Genomic DNA, 22,255 nt, shown 5'->3' with positions numbered 1-22,255 from the left:
GGTCAATGCCTCTCTTTTCCATTGTGCTCTGCCTCCCAGTGTTGTTTCATGCAGGTGCCTTATGATTAGTGTGGCCAATGGGAATCACCGAATGACTCACCATGGGCCGATGAGGGTGGAATCCTGATAAATTTGGAACAACGCTAGCATCGCAGCTGCGTCAGGCTGTGATTGACTGGCTGTATGAGCACTGCTTGCTTGGAGCGCTTGACAGTTGTGGGTCAGGCATAGATTCTATAACTAATTTCACCTTGTGCTACACGTGAGGAACAATAGTGTTAGATTGCTGTAGACTTAGGGGAGCCTGCCAATGTATTTTGTTATAATAACAAGTCAGGTTCTTTTGTTCTTTTATTTCCATTGCTCTGTGCTGAAGCAAAGAGAAACATGAGTGAGTTTGGTTTTGTTTTTTCCTTTTTAGCCACTTCTGGAGGTGTTACCTCACCTTCATTTGGTCACAAAAACTCAAACTTATTTATACCTTTCCAGTCTGGTTTTTATGTGCTTTTTGTTGGATTCAAAGCTGCAAAAAGGGTTCTGCATGTGATCACTAAAATCATATCATTTTCAGCTACACAAATTTTTGGCAGCTTTTATATAATTTTCTTAACTTCACAGACCACAATAGGTGTCTATTCTCATGTCACAAACTTCACAGAACGTTCAGTAAAGTTTGTGACATAAGAATAGACACCTATTGGTGTAAATTCCTTTTTTTTGGTTTTGGAACAAAAGCTGTGACCTCTTCTGTGAATAATACTTTCTTTTCCATTTTGCAAATCAGCTTTTCACTCCAGTTCTAATGTTTTCATGTGAAATCACGACCTGGTTGCTGCCTGACTACTTCTTCCTGTCTCTTTCCCCAGAACTTTTGATGGAGAACTTAACGATGCTGACTCCTCTCAAAAATCCGGTGGTGTTTGAGTTGGTGGGCTTCTATGTCCCTCCAGGCTCTGGCCCTTTGTTCTTCTGCATGGCTCTGATTGCCTACCTGCTGACACTGCTGGCCAACGGTGTGGTGGCCGGTGTCATTCTTATAGACAAGAGTCTGCACAGACCCATGTTCATCATGATTTGTCATCTGGTGGTCTGTAATGTGTTGGGGGCAACAACGATGCTGCCGTGCCTTATGGTGCACTTCCTAACAGGGCAAAGAAAGGTCTCTCATGCGATAGCCATCATCCAGGCTCTCTGTCTACACACATATGGAGCTGCAATGCAGACTATTCTGGCTGTGATGGCCTATGACAGGTAGATATGTAAACACAGCAGCAGGGGAAAGATTTTAGCTGCTGATTCAACTGTATTGCAAAGAGTGTACGTAGTCTCTAGTGATCAGGACGAAAAATGTAATGATTAATGTAAGGCAGCAAGATTTAAACTTCAAGTTATACATCGAAATATATTTATGTTGTAAGTAAAGCGCTAATTATAAGATGTAGAAAATGCACAAATTTTGTACCATTGCGAAGGGTCAGTAATGTGGAGATGTTTTATTTTATATATTAAATTTTATGGCTATGATGTTATATTTTAGGACAAGATTCTATTAAAATTGAATGCAGTTAGGCCGCTTTTCTGTCCCTACAGGTATGTCGCTGTGTGTAACCCGCTCAGGTACGCCACCATCATGACATCAACCCGCCTGCACATCTGCTGCTCTCTGGCCTGGATCGTCTCTCTGCTGGTTATTAGTGTGCTGTTTTTTTTTCATATCAACATCCAGCTGTGTGGAAAAATCATTCAAGATGTGTACAGCAGCAACCGCGGAATCCTGGGTCTGGCCTGCATTCCCACCCCCATAAATAACATCTATGGTAAGTGCATTTAACATGAATCTCTTACTGATCCGCTGAATAAAACAGAGGATATAGTGAATTCTATGAACTTATAATGATCAGTGTCATTCTTGTCTTCAGGTCTGACCTTGACCTGGACTCTGAGTACAAGTGTCTTCCTCATCATTGCCTTTTCCTACATGAGAATCCTGCGTGCTGGAATCAAACGTGATAAAAGAGGCTTCACCGTCAACACCAAACCTTTACGGACCTGTGCAACACACCTCGTGGTGTATTTGTTTTATAGAATAGCTGCACTCATCATAATTGTCAGTCTTCGGTTTCCCTCACTGTCTCCCAACGTCAAGAAATTCTGCAGCATCCTGTTCATCGTAGTCCCCCCAGCCATCAACCCTGTAATCTATGGACTGATCAGTAAAGAGCTACGTGCTAGCATCATCAAACAGCTCAGCACAAGAGGGCATAAATGAACTCTAGTGCCTCTTACTTTAAAGTTACTATATTTACTGTATGTATATATGATCAATATTAAATAGAGCTACTCACTGAACAGTTATTAATTATTGTCAAAATTATTTTAGGGTTTGTAATTATAACTGATAAAATGTTAAGAGCTATGTACAAGCATCATCAAGCAACTAAACACAAGAGTGCACAAATGAAGTAAGTGTCACTTCCTGTAAATCTGTATCCAGGCTTTCAAATGCCACCACAGATTTAGGAATTAAAACGTTGTAATATTTATTATTTAATTAATGTTCAGTCAGACAGCCAATAAATGATATTATATTGTATATTTCCCATAGTACTATAGTAAAACTTTTTTCTGAGCTCTATCAACATTAGCTAGAGCTCAGCACCCTGCAGTTATCATTTATTGGTGTGATCATGGGTAAAGTGTGGTAATAGACAAGTTCAAATCAGCTGAAGTGGAGTGTACATTGGTTTATAACTATAGCTGGTGAACTATCATTTTTAAATCCTCCCCATGAACAAACAGGGTTTTTTTTTTTTTTGGAAAAGCAGAATTCTCAGTGATCGACACTGTCAGTGAGCTTCTCTGTTAACCTGACTGTCTGTGAGTATGACTGAAAAACAAATAAATCTCTTCTCCTTTTGTTGATAATGGTGTTTCTAATACATCAGTAAATTATTACCCAAACCTACATCTTGTAAATTGCTTATTCTGTGCCCAACTATTGGAGATGGTCCCAAAATTCTTTGTGCAAATTGTGACTATCAGGCCAAGTTTCTGAAGTTCTCCACTGGTCAACAAATGTCTGTTTTTTGCTTTGAAAAGACCATTTGATTCATTCATCCCTGATCTGAGCACATTGCGAATGTGGCGTGCGCCCAGACGGGGCTCGGTATATCTCTTATCCTAGTCGACAACGCCACCCCAGGAATTCCACCTGGAGAATTATCAAGGCCGCACAAGTGTTTCTAATGAGGGTAAGAGACTGGTCCAGTGTACCAAATTAATACCTTTATTTCCGGATATCCGCTCACAACAATTGCTAAAATACTCTCACACACCCATTCAAATTCATATTCGAGATTTTACAATTATCCTTAAAACACCTGCACCCCACAGGGTAGGATCGGCACCACTTAGAAAATAACAGAAAAACGTACACAATAACCCAAATAAACATACAAAAATAACCCACACACCACACAAATAACACAATTAATCAAATCCAAATAACATGCAAAATAACCCACACGAGCAAAAAGCACACTTAGTCAAACCCAAATAAACATGCAAAATAACCCACACAAACAATAATCACAAATCAACCCCAAATAAACATGCAAAATAACCCCCCCGCAACAAAACAATAAACCCAAAATAAAGGCAATCCTAGTCCTCCTAGAGGCGCAGTTCACTCACACTCGCACTTTAGATTGGACCCCACACGATGATACCTCGCAGAGGTACACAGGAGTGACAGTCGGGAGCATACGCGATACACGCGATGCGGAGGGCAAAACAGCAGCCGGGCAACGGGAGGAAAGCGCACGAGAGCTGGCATTCCTGTTGAGGTGATGTCTGACCAGGGAACACAGTTCTCATCAAAGTTCTGGAAGGAGTTCTGCACACTTATTGGGGGCTCAGCTAGCCTGTCTTCTGGGATGTATGCCCAGTCCCATGGACAGACCCGAGAGGAAAAACCAGGAGATGGAGGTGGCACTTCACTACTGTTGTACATGCTTCCCTTAGGGAACATTATTCGGCAGCATGGGATAAATTTTCATTGTTATGCTGATGACACTCAGCTATATCTATCCATGAAACCACAGGAGACAGAGAAGTTAGTGAACCTTCAGACCTGTCTTAAAGACATAAAGTCTTGATGTCTTCAAATTTGCTTCTCCTTAACTCAGGAAAAACTGAGGTCATGATGTTTGGTCCTGAACCTCTCAGGGATAGATAAGATCACATGATCACTCTAGATGGTATCTCATTAACATCTAGTCTCTCTGTAAGGAATCTTGGAGTAACTTTTGATCAAATTCTCTCCTTCAACCCACACATTAAAATAGTCTCTAGAAGTGCTGTTTTTCACCTGAAAAACAGTGCAAAGATTAGGAAACTACTGACGCAGCATGATGCTGAAAAGTTAGTCCATGCATTTGTTACTTCCAGACTGGACTATTGTAATTCATTATTATCAGGGTGTCCAAACAACTCTTTAAGAAGCCTCCAGGTGATCCAAAATGCTGCAGCTAGAGTTCTGACAGGTACTGACAAAAGAGATCACATAATGTAACTCCTGTACTGGCGTCTCTTCATTGGCTGCCCATGAAATTTAGAATTATTTTTAAAATTCTTCTTCTGACCTACAAGGTCTAGCTCCATCCTACCTGGAGGAGCTAGTGACACCTTATCATCCAAATAGACTGCTCCACTCTCAGAATGCTGGTCTACTTGTGGTCCCCAGAGTCTCTAGAGGTAGAATGGGGGGCTGAGCATTTAGCTACCAGGCCCCCTTGCTGTGGAACCAGCTCCCTGTCCAGGTACGGGAGGCTGACTCCATCTCTACTTATAAGATTAGACTTAAAACCTACCTCTTTGAAAAAGCTTATTATCACTAATTTTGTAGTTTCAGTTACTATCCTAGACATACAAATTATAATACTAATTATAATACTCGTCTAATCATTAGGTTAACATCTTAGTTGTGCTGCTCCAGGCCGAGGCTGCCAGAATAGTCTAGTCAGAATAGCCCCCCCTTCTGTATTCTCTGTATTATCTACAGGTATCGTCACCTTCATAAGCTGTATACTGACCTAAGGCCCCGCTGACCCACCCAACCCGACTCTACTGGCAGCTTATTTTAATTAATATAATGTATTTCTATGTTCTATATATTCTCTCCTCTATCTGTCCTCCCCCTTCTCCTCTCTCTCTACCCAGCCGGCCATCAGCAGGAAGGTCCCCCTATATGAGCCTGGTCCTGCTCAAGGTTTCTTCTTGTTAAAGGGGAGTTTTTCCTTGCCACTGTTGCTTGGGATTCTGTAAAGCGCCTAGAAACAATTCTGATTGTAACAGACACTATATAAATAAAGATTGACTGACTGATTGATCGATTGATTGATTGATTGATTGATTGATTGATTGATTGATTGATTGAAACTGGTATCTATCTGATGAATACGATCTAAACCAGTCTCGTGCTGTCCCTTTAATGCCAATCACATGTTCCAGTCTCTGTAACCGGATGCTGTGATCATCTGTATCAAAAGCAGCACTGAGGTCCAGCAGAACCATAGAAACCAGTCCAGGATCTGAAGCTACAAGAAGATCATTAGTAACTTTAATAAGTGCTGTTTCTGTGCTGTGGTGAGCTCTAAAGCCTGACTGAAACATCTCAAACAGGCTGTTTGATATGTTGGATATAGGCCTATAATTTGCTAATACGTCAGGATCCAGTGATTGCTTTTTAAGCAACGGCTTAATCACTGCCACCTTGTAGGACCGGGGTACATAACCCGTCACTAAAGAACAATTGATCTGGTCCAGGATAGAACTGCCTATCATTGGTAAAACATCCTTCAACGGGTGCGTTGGGATGGAATCTGAAAGGCACATGGTGGACTTGGATTTCTGAATTAGCGAAGATGCCTCAGAAAAAGAAATATAGGGGTGAAGGAGTTTAAGGGCTCGTTCCCCACACAACACAGACGCGCCACCTCTTCGGGTCAGGATTCAGCAGTCCACTTACACTTAAAGGAGAGTGGGCACTCCTTCGAGGACAGCCAAGTAAGGATACTGGCCAGAGAAGACCACTGGTTTGAAAGGGGTGTCAAGGAAGCTATCCATGTCAAATTGGAAAAACCATCCTTTAACAGAGGTGGTGGCCTGAGGCACTTCCTATCACCCACATACAATGCAGTCCTCCACTCCTTCCAACAGCAAAACAAACATTCACACCATTCCAGGAGACCCAGTGACTCACCACCATGTGATCCAGCAGACAAAGGGGAGACACCTCAACAGAAACTAGGTGAACGACCCGACCAACGACCCTGCTAACGACTCTCAGGTGACCACCCAGATCATTAGCATGCTAATGGTCCACAGGGGCTATATATTTTCAAGCTCTCTCCCCAGCGATTTCAGAACTGAAGAAGCCTTCTGGATAGAAGGCGAAACGTCTTCAAGAGAAGAAACCCAGTCCAGTTGACATAGAAAACTACCTTGGAAACATTATTCAGAGTTTGAGATGAGCTCACAGGCCTTCACCTGATGATGATGAGAATGAGGAAGATGACAATGATTATAAGGATGATGATGAGGATAACGAGCAGGATGATGATGATGAGGAGGAGGAGGAGGAGGATGATGATTGTGGGCAGCTACTGGTGCTGCTGATAGTCCAAACCCTTCAGTCAGTCATTAAAAGCCAAGAGAGTCTCACTGCTGACTCAGAGCATCAGCGCTCTGGAGACAGAACACTTTGTGATCAACTTTTACAGTGTTGTGAGCCTCAAACATTCTTTTATTCAGTTTTTGTGTTTGCTTAAACATTGAATAGTCAGGTTTTCTGCTTTCTTATGTATAAACTGTTCTTTAATTATAAAAAAAAACAAACTTTGTGACAGCACCTGGTAACATTATGACAGATATGTGATATTAGACTATAAAACATGTTATGAAATATTACACAATGTTGTAAAGAAGGTTTTGCACGTAATCAATCTTTTTATATCTTTACATTTCAGCTAAACTCATGTCACTGCATGGCAATAGTTAAAATCACCAGAATTTTGTTCGGTTCACTTGTTTTTGTCAAATCCTGTTTTTTTTTTTGGAACATGAGCTGTGACCACTTCTAGTAAATCTTCAGACTTTCCTTTCCATTTATGCAACTGTTTCTTGTCTTCTACTGTAGTTCACCTTTAATTAACTGATGATCTAAACAGATCTCGATACTCCCTGTGTTTAATAACTGTTCACTCCATTTCTAATGTTTTCATGTGAAATCAAAAAACTATTTGCTGCCTGAATACTTCTTCCTGTCTTTTCCCCCAGAACTTTTGATGGAGAACTTAACAATGCCGACTCCTCTCAAACAGCCGGTGGTGTTTGAGTTGGTGGGCTTCTATGTCCCTCCAGGCTCTGGTCCTTTGTCTTTCTGCATGGCTCTGATTGCCTACCTGCTGACACTGCTGGCCAACGGTGTGGTGGCCGGTGTCATTCTTATAGACAAGAGTCTGCACAGACCCATGTTCATCATGATTTGTCATCTGGTGGTCTGTGATCTGCTGGGGGCAACTGCGATGCTGCCTCGCCTCATGGTGCACTTTCTCACAGGGCATAAAAGGATCCCCTATGTGGTGGCCATCATCCAGGCCCTCTGTGTACACACATATGGCGTCGTGATACAGACTATTCTGGCTGTGATGGCCTACGACAGGTAGCTATGGAAACACAGCACTCTGGTCATTAAATGTATTGTGATGTTAAAAAAAACATGGGAACAGTTGTGGGAAGCAGATGAAAGAGATGGTTCTCAGGTTGAGCTTGTCTCTGATGATAATGGAGGTTCTGTTGACTTGTTGTGTCTATTTATCTCTTCTAATGAGGGAAAAGTTCAGGCAACAAGCTTTTGGACTGAAATAATTGTCTTCAGAGCATCTTTTCAGAACAGTCAGAGTACCGACCCGAAGGTCCAAATGTCCGGGAAGCTCCTGACAGCAGAACTGTAGAATAACAGCAGGAATTGTAGATGCAGCCTTTCCTGATCAGGATGCTCAGGGTCCAGATTTGAGAGCAAAGCCAAGACTTGAATACAAATAAATAAGGAATCATCTTTTATATTGATTATTTAGTTCATGGTAGCAAATTGATTTGGACATATTAAGGCAGCAATGAGTTAAAGCATATATTTCTGTATATTTTTGCAGTAGATGAAACATTTCTAAGATTAAAGCATAGACTGTGGGTTTATTCTGGGTTGTAGCCCTGAGGCAGTAATGTGTCTTTTCTCTCTCAGGTATGTGGCTGTGTGTGAGCCGCTCAGGTACACCACCATCATGACGCCAGTTCGCCTGCACACCTGCTGTTCCTTGGCCTGGCTTGCTGCTGTGCTGTCTATTGGCGTGCTCTTTGCTTTTCACGCAGACGTCCAGCTGTGTGGAAACATCATCCAACATGTCTACATCAGCAACCGTGGGATCCTGGATCTGGCCTGCAGCCCCACCCCCATAAATAACATCTATGGTCAGTGCATCATCAGAATTTAAATTTGATTAATTTAGAGCTCCAGTTAATATTTTAACGTGAATCTTCTACTTAACGACAAAATGAAATAAAGATAAAGAGAAGGCATAAAATAATCAAATTAATCTTTATTGACAATCAACATTATGTACAAGACATAAATAGGCTTCAAAGGACCTTAAATCCACTGGAGCACACAATAAAAATATAATGATAGTTAAACTATATATTATAGTAAATATATTTAAAACAGTAAATATATCAAAAGCTAATAACTGTTTTTCCAAATAGTGTAAAAATTCTGTGAGGCAGAGTCCTGTGAATGTCAGAGTTCAGTGCTGAAGGTGGTGGTGAGGCAGTTGAACATCCTGGAAGCCTCTCCACTGCAGCATCATTGATAGTCAGAGGATATTGCTGGGTCTGCGTTTGCTGTCATCTAAAAAATGTCTTGTTATCTTCATGTTTGATGTTTGAGTGCAGTCATGGATTAGCAGGTGGAGAGAAAAGGGGATTAGTCTAAATCCTTGAGGGGCACCTGGTTCAGAGAGATGGGCTTGATGTGTTGCTGCTGGCCCTAACTGCCTGTGATCTGTTGGTCAGGAAATCCAATACCCAGTCGTACTATCAGGTGTTTGGCCCCAGCCGGTCCAGGTTTTGAATAAGCTGTTCTGGAATGATGCTGTTGAATGATGACCTGAAGGTTGGTATAATGTCAGGACAGGGGGTTTCCCAACCCCTAACATTGCAGAATGGTCTCCTCACACTTTTTGTGGACAGCGTCCACAACAGGTCATCAGGAGGTCACCGGTCACATTTTGTGTAGGAGAGGTGTTCTGTGCCTCAAAGTGAGCCAAGAAGTCCTTCAGCTCTTTCAGCAGAGTGATGCTGCTGTGACAGGTCCTCAATGAGGGGTTGTAATGGAGTGAATGCAATTATAATTATCAATGTTATTCCTGTCTTCAGGTCTGACCTTGACCTGGACTCTGAGTACAAGTGTCTTCCTCATCATCATCTTTTCCTACATGAGAATCCTGGGTGCTGGAATCAAACGTGATAAAACAGGCTTCGCCATCAACACCAAAGCTTTACGGACTTGTGCAACACACCTCGTGGTGTATGTAGTCTATAGAGTAGCTGCACTGGTATTAATCGTGGTTGCTCAGTTCCCCTCACTGTCTCCCAACATCAAGAAATTCTGCAGCATCCTGTTTATCGTTGTCCCCCCAGCCATCAACCCTGTGATCTATGGACTGATCAGTAAAGAGCTACGTGCTAGCATCATAAAGCAGCTCAGCACAAGAGCTCACAAATGAACTCTAGTGCCTCTTCCTTTACATTTTCAGTTAAATGTAATCATTGGCTACTTGTTTAGTTGCCAGATGCAGCTGTCAAATTCTGTCTGAATGATTAGCATTTAGATAGATATTGTTTGAGTTACAGGCCTGTTCCCACCTGTTGGCATGTACTAAGTGAAAAAGACAATGTGACAATTTCCTTCGAATATGTTGAATTAAAATGCTGTTTAATGTTATCTCGCAATTTCATTATTGATTATTATTGATCTAAGTTTTCAGCAATGCAGAGATATAAAACAGCGAGCCATGATGTTATGACAGGTACTTTAAATATACTGTAAATCAAACAAAAATAATTGTTGTGAATATATCATTAAAGGTTTTAAAAATAAAACAGGAGAAAAAAGAATTTACATGTTTGGCAACAATTTTCTTTTCTTTTAAATGTATTTATAAGAAACACCTCCAAATGTTAAGACCTTTCACACTGTCAGATGTGATCAGAAGCTTTCACATGATGATGAGGAGGAGGAGGAGGAGGAAGAGGATAATGATAATGAGGAGGAGGATGATGATGATGAGGAGGAGGAGGATAATGATTGTGGGCACCTACTGGTGCTGCTGATGGTCCAAACCCTCTAGTCAGTCATTAACACCCAACACAGTCTCACTCCTGAATCATCAGTGCTTTGGAGACAGAACACATGGAAAACACTGGAGACAAACATTCTCTTATTAGTTTTATGTGTTCACCACTGAGTTGGTGGGCTTCTATGTCCCTCCAGGCTCTGGCCCTTTGTCTTTCTGCATGGCTCTGATTGCCTACCTGCTGACACTGCTGGCCAACGGTGTGGTGGCCGGTGTCATTCTTATAGACAAGAGTCTGCACAGACCCATGTTCATCATGATTTGTCATCTGGTGGTCTGTGATCTGCTGGGGGCAACAGCAATGCTGCCTCGCCTCACGGTTCACTTCCTCACATGGCATAAAGGGATCCCCTATGCGGTGGCCATCATCCAGGTCTGTTGGGTTCTAAGGTTCCGGGTGGCTCTTTGCTTGTTTCTTCATGCAGGGGGAGTGGAGGAGCCGATGATTATCCACAGCGGGTGCTGCAGGCGGACGCACCTGCCGACAGTTTTTCATCAACCATTCCGACAGAGTGCCCGTCTGCCAGCATCGGAGTGTTTTCGTTCTCGTCACGGTAACCCTAACTCCTGTTGTTTGGTTTTTTCGAAAGAGTTCCCTGGCTGACTTCATTTGTCACTTGGTCGAGGTATCCACGCCTACCTGCGGACACGAACTGCTCGTCGGACTGATCTTCTGTATTGACTCCGTACTGGAGCTTCCGGTGCGTCCCGGAAGACCAAATGAGAGATTCTCTGCACGACCCAGAAGAACCTTGTACCTCTCGAATAAAGACACTTTTAGTACACTATTCCCCACTGTGTCTTGCCTGCTTTCGGGTCTGGAGACAACCTATTCTAACAGAACCCTCTGACCAGCATTGACCTGGCAGACCAAGACCGCACATTGGAGGCCCAGGCGTAGTTGCTGTGACAGCATGACCAACTCCTCTCAGATATCTGGGCCTCAATCCAGACACTCAACGGCAGCATGACGGCCCTGCTCACACGGGAGGGATGGAGCAGACTCCGCCTTCCCCACCCACGGAGGCATCGAGGGCAGTTCCTCCGCTGGTTAGAGCCATACCACAGGAGCACCATGTTCCTATTCCGGATCGGTATTCTGGTGAGGCTGGTGCATGTGCCAGTTTTTTGCATCAATGTTCTCTGGTCTTCGACTTCCAGCCTCTCACCTACCCCAGCGACAGGGCAAAGATCATGTTCGTGGTAATCTCCTGTGTGGGAGAGCAGTGCTGTGGGCCACGGCGGTTCTGGGGAACCGGACACCCGCTTCCTCCAGCTATTTAGCTTTTACGGACATGCTGAACGTGCTCCTCCTTTGTCTGAGAAAAAAATCAGGATATCATCCAGGTAGACGAAGATGAATTTATTCAGCATATCGCGGAGGATATCATTTACCAACGAAAAAACGGGGATCGCTTGAGCCTGAATCTTACGACTTCCGTTGGGTAACGTATTGCGTCACTTCCTGTCTTCTCAGTAATTCGTTGGTGCACTGTGCACGGTGTATGTTGGATTTACTTTATTTAAAATTGAAAATTCTAGTCACTCGATAACAACATGGAGAAATATTATTAAACAAATACAGGGCTCCGATGATTATGAGCATTAGCATGGGCTGACCTTCTGTTTCACCCAGTGTCTGTGTCTGTTCAGTGTATGAAATGTTTAGCTACTCCTCTGCCTCCTTTAGTGAAGGGAATAGCTGCAGAAAGTGCAGTTTATTAATGGCTCTGGAGGCGAGACTTAGTGAGCTTGAGACATGGTTCCTCAGCTTGGAGTTGTCTGGAGTTGCGTCAGGTAGCCAGGAGAAGGTAGCTGCTACGGAGCTGCCTAGCATAGCTACAGCTAGCTGTCCCCCGGCAGCAGCCTAGCAGCCAGCTAGCCAGGGCGGTTGGGTGATGGTTCGCAGGAATTGTAGCCCAAACCAAAGGCCCATGGTGCACCACCAACCGCTTCCCGTGGCTAACCGTTTTTCCGCACTCAGCGACACACCTGCTGAGAAACTGACCCTGGTAATTGGCGACTCTGTTTTGCGCTACGTGAAGCCGACTCCAGGACCATAGTTAAGTGCATTCCAGGAGCCAGAGTGGGCCACATAGAAGCCAATCTAAAGTTGCTGGCGGGAGGTAAATATAAATTCAGTAAAGTTATTATTCACATCGGAGCAAACGACACTCGGCTTTGTCAGTCGGAAACCAGGTGTCCTTTGTAGACAATTGGAGCAGTTTTTGGGGAAAACCTGGTCTGATTAGAAGAGACGTGTCCATCCCACACGGGATGGTGCCTCTCTCATTTTTAGTAATTTGGCTAATTTTATTAGACCCAAAGTGACCTGACAAACCAGGGTCCAGACCAGGATGAAGAGTTGTAGTCTTACACACCTCTCTGCTGCTTCCATAGAACCCTCATCCACCAACAATAATATATTTAACACTGTAGAGGTAGTCTTTGTTCTACAGTTAAAAGTTCACCAAGCACAGGGCAGGGGAGCGGTCAATCACCATAATCTTATTAAAATTAATACCAAAGCACAAATTGGAGGAACTAACATCACAATTAAATGTGGAATATTAAATATTAGATCTCTTTTGTGTAAATCCCTGTTAGTGCACGACCTGATAGTGGATCATCACATTGATTTATTTTGTCTAACTGAGGCCTGGCTTCAGGAAGTATGTTAGTGTGGCGTACGCCTAACGGGGCTCAGTATATCTCCTCTCTAAATCGACAACGCCACCCCAGGAATTCCACCTGGAGAATTATTATCAATTTCTAATGAGGATAAGAGACTGGTCCAATGTGCAAAATTAATACTTTTATTTCCGGATATCCGCTAACAACAATTGCTAAAATACTCTCACACATCCATTCACACACCCTCAACGTGCAGATATTAAATTCATATTCAAGAGTTAACAATTATCTTTAAAACACCTGCACCCCACAGGGTAGGATCGGCACCACTTAGAAAATAACAGAAAACATACACAATAATAGAACCCAAATAAACATACAAAAATAACCCACACAGCACACAAATAACACAATTAATCAAATCCAAATAACATGCAAAAATAACCCACACGAGCAAAAAGCACACTTAGTCAAACCCAAATAAACATGCAAAATAACCCACACAAACAAAGAACACACTTAGTCAAACCCAAATAAACATGCAAAATAACCCACACAATAATCACAAATCAACCCCAAATCCCTCCCCCCGCAACAAAACGTTAACCCAAAATAAAGGCAATCCTAGCCCGCCTAGAGGCGCAGTTCACTCACACACTCGCACTTTAGATTGGACCCCACACGATGATACCTCGCAGAGGTAGACAGGAGTGACAGTCGGGAGCATACGCGATAAATGCGATGCGGAGGGCAAAACAGCAGCCGGCCAACAGCAACGGGAGGAAAGCGCACTAGAGCCGGCACTTGTAACAATTTCTCCTGTTAAGAGAAAGCAATTTTAGGTTCCCAATAATTGCCCATATGGTGAAGCTAAAAGCGGCCGCTACGTACCGTCAGGTGAAGGAAAGAAATTTCTAAAGTGGAGACGCACACCGAGCCACTGCAGCGTTCCCGCTAGCGGGGCCAAACAGCTGATGAACCAAAGACACCCAAGGCTCCCCAGCTCTGATGACAGCAGACCCAGGTGCGCATGGAATAGCACGGCCTGACCGCACAGCAATCAGATGAGGAGGACCAAGTGAGCTGTGGCATGGCACCCAAAAGCTCGACAACAAGAGAGCAGCCCGTGCAGCACAGTCTCCTTTTAAGGGGAATGCCACAGCTGCAACTGCCCGAACAATTAAGGTGATCGGCAGCGCATGAACTCCATGCTGCCACATTAGCTTAAATAAATCTACTCCTCCTACCCATCTTAATTATCATATTCCTCATGTTACTGATCGAGGAGGGGGAGTGGCAGCAATCTATCACTCAAAGTTATTAATTAATCCTAGACCAAAACATGGTTCCAGTTCATTTGAAAGCCTGACTCTTGGCATCATCCATCTGAACCGGAAGGCAGAAAAGCCACTTTTGTTCGTACCGTATTTTTACGACCATAAGGCGCACTGTATTAAAAGGCACAGTCTCAGTTATGGGTGCTATTTGTGTATTTAAAACATACATAAGACGCACCGTATTATTAGGCGCATGCTGAAACATACAGTAAAAAATGACAACGGAAGTAGAACAGTGGGTTTCGACACATTTATTGAACAAAATATTCATTCTTCCGCCACAAAACCATCAAAGTTTTCATCTTCTGTATCTGAATTAAACAGCTGCACTATTTTAATGTCCAACATCCCGAATTCCACTTCTTCATTATCTGAATAAGACTCACCGACCAGTTCCGCTTCAGCATTTATTTTGTGAAAGCTCTACCAATACATGAAGACGGTATCATAGCCCATGCGTCTACAATCCACCCGCATATGGTGGCATAACTTGCCCGCCGCTGCCTCATAGTCTTTGTGTTCGCCTTCCGTCATCCAGCGCTCTGTCCGTTTCCATGGCAGCCGAGAACCACTGTGAACGATGACTTATCATACCCCGTTGTGCGTATCGCCACCGTGCTGGTCCCTTTTTTCTCCACTGTGTGGGTCAAAGGGATGTCAAAAGTCAGAGGGATCTCATCCATGTTGGTGATGTGGCTGGGTGCGGTTATCTTGTCGCGGCAGTAGGTGCGGAAGATGGCCACCCTCTCCTGGTAATCTGCGGGCAACCGCAGTTGTCCTCGCGCGTATGGACATAATGCGAAAACACTAAGATCGCTCGATTGCCATTTTCAGCCGCATATTCGATGTCCTGCAGTTTAAAGTACGCCTCATTCATTCGCGTCCCGCTTGACCGGCGCCATTTTAGGGGATCCTTACGCATACGTGTGCCGCTAATCGATTGGTGGAGCATTTACCATAGTGCACCCACCAAAGGCGCACAGCAGATTTTGGAACTCAGTCCACACACAAGGTGCACCATGTTATAAGGCGCACCGTCAATTTTGGAGAAAATCTCAGTGTTTTAGGTGTGCCTTATAGTCGTGAAAATACGGTAGTTGTATATCGGCCCCCTGCCTGACCACATTCAGAGTTCCTATCTGAGTTCTCTGACTTCTTATCTGACTTGGTTCTCAAAACAAATAAAGTCATTATTATTGGATACTTTAACATCCATGTAGACGTTGTAAATGACAGCTTTAGAAATGGCTTCATTTCATTACTTGAGTCAGTTTGGTCCTGAACCTCTCAGGGATAGATAAGATCACATGATCACTCTAGATGGTAGCTCATTAACATCTAGTCTCTCTGTGAGGAATCTTGGAGTAACTTTTGATCAAAATCTCTCCTTCAACCCACACATTAAAACAGTCTCTAGAAGTGCCTTTTTTCACCTGAAAAACAGTGCAAAGAACAGGAAACTACTGACGCGGCATGATGCTGAAAAGTTAGTCCATGCATTTGTTACTTCCAGGCTGGACTATTGTAATTCTTTATTATCAGGGTGTCCAAACTCCTCTTTAAGAAGCCTCCAGGTGATCCAAAATGCTGCAGCTAGAGTTCTGACAGGTATTGACAAAAGAGATCACATTACTCCTGTAATGGCGTCTCTTCATTGGCTGCCCATTAAATTTAGAATTATTTTTAAAATTCTATTTCTGACCTACAAGGTCCTCAGAGGCTTAGATCCATCCTACCTGGAGGAGCTAGTGACACCTTATCATCCAAATAGACCGCTCCGCTCTCAGAATGCTGGTCTACTTGTGGTCCCCAGAGTCACTAGAGGTAGAATGGAGGGCCAAGATAAGACTTAAGATAAGACTTAAAACCTACCTCTTTGAAAAAGCTTATCATCACTAATTCTGTAGTTCCAGTTACTATCATAGACAGACAAATTATCATACTTAGTGGTCGTCCAATTATTTCGTTAACATCTTAGTATGCTGCTATACTCCGAGGCTGCCGGGGTCCAGAAACATGACAGGCCTCTGTCACCCCACTGGGAAATTGTATAGTGTATTTTTGTGTGTGTTTCTGTGCTTTGTACCTCTCCTCTCCTCTCCTCTCCTCTCCTCTCCTCTCCTCTCCTCTCCTCCTCACCAAGTAGATTAGTGATGTTATTTCTTGTGTAGTTTTTCTGCTCCCCCCTCAGTATTCATTTACAGGTATCGCCGCCTTCAGAGCTGCATACTGACCTCCGACCCGCTGACCCACTCAACTTGATTCTACTGGCAGCTTACTTTACTTAATATAATGTATTTCTGTATGTATTTTCTATGATCTATGCCTATTTTCCTCCTCTACCTCTACCTGTCCTCTTCTCTTCTCTCCTCTCCTATCTATTTTCTCCTCTACCTGTCCTCCCCCCTTCTCCTCTCTCTCTACCCAGCTGGCCATCAGCAGGTGGGTCCCCCTACTTGAGCCTGGTCCTGCTCAAGGTTTCTTCCTTTTAAAGGGGAGTTTTTCCTTTCCACTGTTGCTTGTTTGGGGTCAGGCCCTGGGATTCTGTAAAACGCCTAGAAACAATTCTGATTGTAAAAGATGCTATATAAATAAAGATTGACTGATTGACTGGAAAATGGCGGGGGCGTTGGTTAGTCCGAAACCCATGAGGTACTCAAAATGGCTCAACGGGGTGTTGAAGGCCGTCTTTCACTCATCCCCTTCTTGGATCCGCACCAGAAAAAAAGGTGTTGTGAAGGTTGTGAGAAGAATTATTGTTGTTATTACTATTATCATTTCAATGCTATGGTGAGTAGATTTAGAGTGTTTAAGGAGTGTTTAAGAAAAGGAATGTGTGAATGTTTAAATTAAGTGCTGGAGCTGTTTATATAACCAGCACTTGGAGGTACCCTGTTCGATAAGACGAGGAGGTCGTAAAGATGGGAAAAGTAGATAGGAAACAAGGAATCGTGAGGTCCTGATTGACATAAATCTTGTGTGCACCAAATAAAAGAGGTGAGCGAGCAGCAGAGGAGCGGAGTTGAGAGAAGAAGCTTGAACTGCTGCTCAGCTCTCCCTTGTAAGGACTTGCGTGGTTTGTCTGAGTCTTAACATAAGAGTAAAGAACAGCGCGGGTGACAAACTTCACCCTCACAAGGTCGAGCTTAGAAAAGATCTGGGCCCGGTGGAGAGGGGCGAAGGCACTGTCAAGGAGGGGCAGCGGATACTTATTCCTGACCATGATCTCATTCAGAGCCCAGCAATCGATGCAGGGCTGCAGCGAACCGTCCTTCTTCTTAACATAGAAGAATCCAGCCCCAACTGGGGAGCATGAGGGCCAAATCAATCTTGTACCTCTCGACAGGGACAGTGGTCCCCAACCTTTTTATCACCGCGGACCGGTCAGCGCTTGGAAATTTTACTGTGGCCCGGAGTTGTTGAACTGCCGGATAAGTGTGCCCACAAAGACTCACAAGCGCTACTCTCTCCTACTCGCTACGATAACGTTTAAACATCCCTTCAAAATAAGCTACAGCAACGCTACAAAGACGAATATAAAGAGCATTTTATTTTCATGAAGATTTTGACTCACCATAACGACAAATCAATGGGAGCCCTGCGCTTGTTTTTCTGCAACGAGATGGTCCCATCTGGGAGTGATGGACGACAATGACACCCAAAGTGTGTTGCTTATGCCCAGTCTACTTCATTGTTTTGTTTTAGTTGTTGTCACCGCAGAAAATCTCGCTTCACATAGATACAATGTCGGAAATGGCAACCGGGTTTTCAGTGCTGTGGTGGTGATTTCAGGGTATTCTGCCATGACTTTAATACAGAATACTGGAACACCAGGTATGATGCTCTCAGTACGTTCACATTTACTGATGTGGTGGCCCTTCTTCTGCCCATTGTGTTCCTGTTTTTTTTCTTTCAAAATACTCCAGGGGCTTGTCTTTGAAACTAGGGTGCTGGGTGGTGAAGTGGCGAAGTAGTTTTGAAAGCTTCATTGCCTCATTAGCGAGCCAGTCGCCGCAAATTATGCAGAGTGGGCTTGGTGTGCGGGAATCACCTACCGGGTTAAATCCATATTTTCAGTAGAACTCATGATACTGTCTGTCAAAAGCTTTCTTTTTCTTGGAAGAGGGCTCTTCTCCCGTCTCTTGATTGCGCAATTTATTTATTTTTTAAAAGATGTCTGTTTTTTACTCATTTTGCTCACTTGTGGGTTCAATGTTGGCGCTTAAGACGTAACCAAGAGAATCCGGTCATTTCCCAAAATGTTTTTCAAAATAAAAGATCATTCAGACTCAGCTAATGCATAAAATGGAATCATTGAATTATTTCTTGTGCGGCCCGGTACCGGTCTGCGGCCCAGTGGTTGGGGACCACTGTTTTAGGACACTATTCCCCACTGTATGTTGCCTGCTTTCGGGTCCGGAGACAATCTATTCTAACAAGGCCCTCTGTGTACACACATATGGTGCTGTGTTACAGATTAATCTTGCTGTGACAGCCTATTACAGGTTGCTATGGAAACACAGTAGCAGGGGGAGATGTTATTTCTTGTTTAGTTTTTCTGCTTCTCCCCCCCCTCATATTCATCTACAGGTATCGCCGCCTTCAGAGCTGCGTAATGATATCCGACCCCGCTGACCCACTCAACTTGACTCTACCGGCAGCTTACTTTACTTAATATAATTTATTTCTGTCTGTATTTTCTATGATCTATACCTCTCCTCTCCTCTCCTCTCCTCTCCTCTCCTCTCCTACCTATTCTCTCCTCTACCTGTCCTCCCCACTTCTCCTCTCTCTCTACCCAGCCGGAAATCAGCAGGAGGGTCCCCCTACATGAGCCTGGTCCTGCTCAAGGTTTCTTCTTGTTTCTCTGTCAAGTGGACTGTGTTTCTTCTCTTTGAAGACGTTTCGCCTTCTATCCAGAAGGCTTCTTCAGTTCTGGACACCCGGGTGAAGAGAGGGGCAGAGCTGTCAACTGATCAGCACCTGGTGGTGAGTTGCCTCCGATGTTGGGGAAAGTTGCCGGACAGACCCAGCAGACCCAAACATATTGTGAGGGTCTGCTGGGAAGGCCTGACAGGAGGAGGAGTTTTTTGACTACCTCGGCAACTTCAGACCCGGAGATACGAGAGCCTGACACAGGTCCCCAGGCCCTGTTTCCTCACTGGAAGGCGCGTTGGTGGGATTAAGGAGGTCCCCGAAGTATTCCTTCCACTGATCCACAACATCCCAAGTTGAGGTCAGCAGCACACCATCGCCACTATACACTGTGTTGACAGTGCACTGCTTCCCCTTCCTCAGACGCTGGATGGTGGTCCAGAACCTTTTCAAAGCCGTCCGGAAGTCGTTCTCCATGACCTCACCGAACTCTTCCCATGCCCGGTTCTTTGTCTCAGCGACCGCCTTAGCTGCACTCCGCTTGGCCTGCCGGTACCTAACTGCTGCCTCAGGAGTCTCACAGGCCAGTAAGGCCCGATATGACTCCTTCAGCCTGACGGCATCCCTCACCGCTGGTGTAAACCAGGGTTCGGGCATTGCCGCCACGACAGGCACCAACCACCTTGCGGCCACAGCACCGGTCAGCTGCCTCAACACGGAACATGGTCCACTCGGAATCAATGTCCCACGGCTCCCCCGGGACATGGTCAAAGCTCTCCTGAAGGTGTGAGTTGAAGCTCCTTCTGACAGGAGACTCTGCCAGGCCTTCCCAGCAGACCCTCACAATATGTTTGGGTCTGCCGGGTCTGTCCGGCATCCTTCCCCACCATCGGAGCCAACTCACCACCAGGTGCTGATCAGTTGACAGCTCTGCCCCTCTCTTCACCCAGGTGTCCAGAACATGCGGCCGCAAATCCAATGACAGGACCACAAAGTCAATCATCGATCTGCGGGCTAAGGTGTCCTGGTGCCAAGTTGGCAAGTGGACGCCTTTACGCCTGAGCAAGGTGTTTGTTATGGACAATCTGAGACGAGCACAGAAATCCAACAACAAAACACCACATGGATTCAGATCGGGGGGGCGTTCTTCCCAATCACACCTCTCCAGATCACACTGTCTCTGCCAACATGAGCATTGAAGTCACCCAGGAGGACGAGGGAGCCCCCAGAAGGAGCACTCTCCAGCACTCCCTCTAAGGACTCCAAAAAGGTTGGATACGCTGAACTGCTGCTTGGGCCATAGGCACAAACAACAGTCAGGAGCCGTCCCCCCACCCGAAGGCGAAGGGAGGCTACTCCAATATACAGGCACTGAGCTGGGGAGCAATGAGAATTGCCACCCCTGCCCATCGCCTCTCACCATAGGCATCTCCAGAGTGGTAGAGAGTCCAAACCCTCTCGAGAAGACTGGTTCCAGAGCTCTTGCTATGCGTAGAGGTGAGGCCGACTATATCTAGTCGGAACTTCTCAGCCTCACACACCAGCTCAGGCTCCTTTCCCATCAGCGAGGTGACATTCCATGTCCCTAGAGCTAGTTTCTGCAGCCAGGGATCAGGCCACCATGTTCAGATTTCAATATCTGAAATGAAAAAAAAATTAGGAACCGGTACTGTCTTTCTGTTCCTCAGGTACGTGGCTGTGTTTGAGCCGCTCAGGTATGCCACCATCATGACACCGGCTCGCCTGCACACCTGCTGCTCCCTGGCCTGGCTCGCTGCTGTGCTGTCTATTGGCGTGCTCTTTGCTTTTCACGTACACGTCCAGCTGTGTGGAAACATCATCCAACAAGTCTACATCAGCAACCGTGGGATCCTGGATCTGGCCTGCAGCCCTACCCACATAAATAACATCTATGGTCAGTGCATCATTTTAGATTAATGTTAAAGGCATTCTTTTTATAAATATAATTTTCATATGTTACATATTAAATACATATTGAAAAAGTGTATAGAAATGGTAAGAATAAAGGAAGATATGATGATGTTATCACAATTAAATTAATTACTAGAATTGTTTTGAGTTAATTTCCCAGGTGATTTAAATGGCTTTTTTTTTTTAGGTCTGACCTTGCCCTGGACTCTGAGTACAAGTGTTTTCCTCATCATCACCTTTTCCTATATGAGAATCCTGCATGCTGGAATCAAACGTGATTAAACAGGCTTCACCATCAAAACAAAAGCTTTACAGATCTGTGCAACACACCTTGTGGTGTATGTGGTCTATAGAATAGCTGCACTCATCATAATTGTCAGTCTTCAGTTACCCTCACTGTCTCCCAACGTCAAGAAATTCTGCAGTATCCTGTTTATCGTAGTCCACCCAGCCGTCAACCCTGGGATCTACGGACTGGTCAGTAAAAAGCTACGTGCTAGCATCATCAAGCAGCTCAGCACTAAAGCACACAAATGAGGATGCACAGTTCAACCATTTGAATTTGGGTTTCCAAAGTTGTCTGTGCACTTCTGACTCCCTCCAGTACATTGATGGTGCACACATTTGGCAGGGAGAAAAGCCTCTGCTGAGCTTCCACCTTCCATGTCCATGCATCCACTTCCTCCCATGACATTTGCTATATCTGCTAAAAAAAAACCTTAGACCCTCAAATCTGAACCCTCTGTCCATAAAAATATGAAAAGAACCCGTGAAAATTCCCTTAGTAAGGGTCCATCCAGCCCTCAACAGGGTGAATTCTGGCATCATAATGCAGCTCAAGACCCTATAAGAACATGTGGTTCCACAAGAAAGAATTTATTACTGATTGAAATAATCTGGTACTTGTCAGATGTGAGTTTTACACAAGCGCGCGAATGTGGGTCACTGGTCCAGGCTGCGTAACACACAGTCATTATATGCTGCTTCTCTATTAACACTAAAGTG

At 44.4% G+C, this 22,255-nt stretch overlaps 2 protein-coding genes, 1 long non-coding RNA gene and 1 pseudogene across 3 annotated transcripts; 3 read left to right on the top strand and 1 right to left on the bottom strand.

Annotated features, from left to right (window-relative positions):
* Window positions 1-387: 387 nt before the first annotated feature.
* LOC130537729 (olfactory receptor 52E4-like) lies at window positions 388-2,270 on the top strand. The gene is made up of 4 exons (XM_057054738.1): window positions 388-391; window positions 867-1,251; window positions 1,591-1,817; window positions 1,920-2,270. Exons 1-4 carry the CDS (start codon window positions 388-390, stop codon window positions 2,267-2,269), a joined length of 966 nt encoding a protein of 321 aa, XP_056910718.1. The 3' UTR covers window position 2,270.
* A 5,091-nt stretch (window positions 2,271-7,361) lies between these two features.
* Window positions 7,362-9,842, top strand: LOC130537728 (olfactory receptor 2K2-like). The gene is made up of 3 exons (XM_057054737.1): window positions 7,362-7,723; window positions 8,303-8,529; window positions 9,493-9,842. Exons 1-3 carry the CDS (start codon window positions 7,362-7,364, stop codon window positions 9,840-9,842), a joined length of 939 nt encoding a protein of 312 aa, XP_056910717.1.
* A 577-nt stretch (window positions 9,843-10,419) lies between these two features.
* On the top strand, window positions 10,420-21,787 carry LOC130537727 (olfactory receptor 2A25-like; annotated as a pseudogene).
* LOC130537985 (uncharacterized) lies at window positions 13,413-14,497 on the bottom strand. The gene is made up of 3 exons (XR_008953743.1): window positions 13,998-14,497; window positions 13,714-13,925; window positions 13,413-13,624 (listed from the first exon to the last, which is right to left on the bottom strand). It is a non-coding gene; the product is annotated as an uncharacterized LOC130537985 (long non-coding RNA).
* Window positions 21,788-22,255: the final 468 nt, after the last annotated feature.

The sequence above is a fragment of the Takifugu flavidus genome, chromosome 14 (genome assembly GCF_003711565.1).
Source record: "Takifugu flavidus isolate HTHZ2018 chromosome 14, ASM371156v2, whole genome shotgun sequence".
Classification (NCBI taxonomy): domain Eukaryota; kingdom Metazoa; phylum Chordata; class Actinopteri; order Tetraodontiformes; family Tetraodontidae; genus Takifugu; species Takifugu flavidus.
The sequence above is the reverse complement of the archived record's forward strand: the minus strand, read 5'-3'. Positions and strand labels throughout refer to the sequence as shown.

Coding starts and splice junctions, on each gene's coding strand:
- LOC130537729 (XM_057054738.1), top strand. Junction 1,252..1,590: donor GCTGTGATGGCCTATGACAG/GTAGATATGTAA, acceptor CTGTCCCTACAG/GTATGTCGCTGTGTGTAACC. Junction 1,818..1,919: donor CCCCATAAATAACATCTATG/GTAAGTGCATTT, acceptor TCTTGTCTTCAG/GTCTGACCTTGACCTGGACT.
- LOC130537728 (XM_057054737.1), top strand. CDS start 7,362: ATGCCGACTCCTCTCAAACAGCCGGTGGTGTTTGAGTTGGTGGGCTTC. Junction 7,724..8,302: donor GCTGTGATGGCCTACGACAG/GTAGCTATGGAA, acceptor TTTCTCTCTCAG/GTATGTGGCTGTGTGTGAGC. Junction 8,530..9,492: donor CCCCATAAATAACATCTATG/GTCAGTGCATCA, acceptor TCCTGTCTTCAG/GTCTGACCTTGACCTGGACT.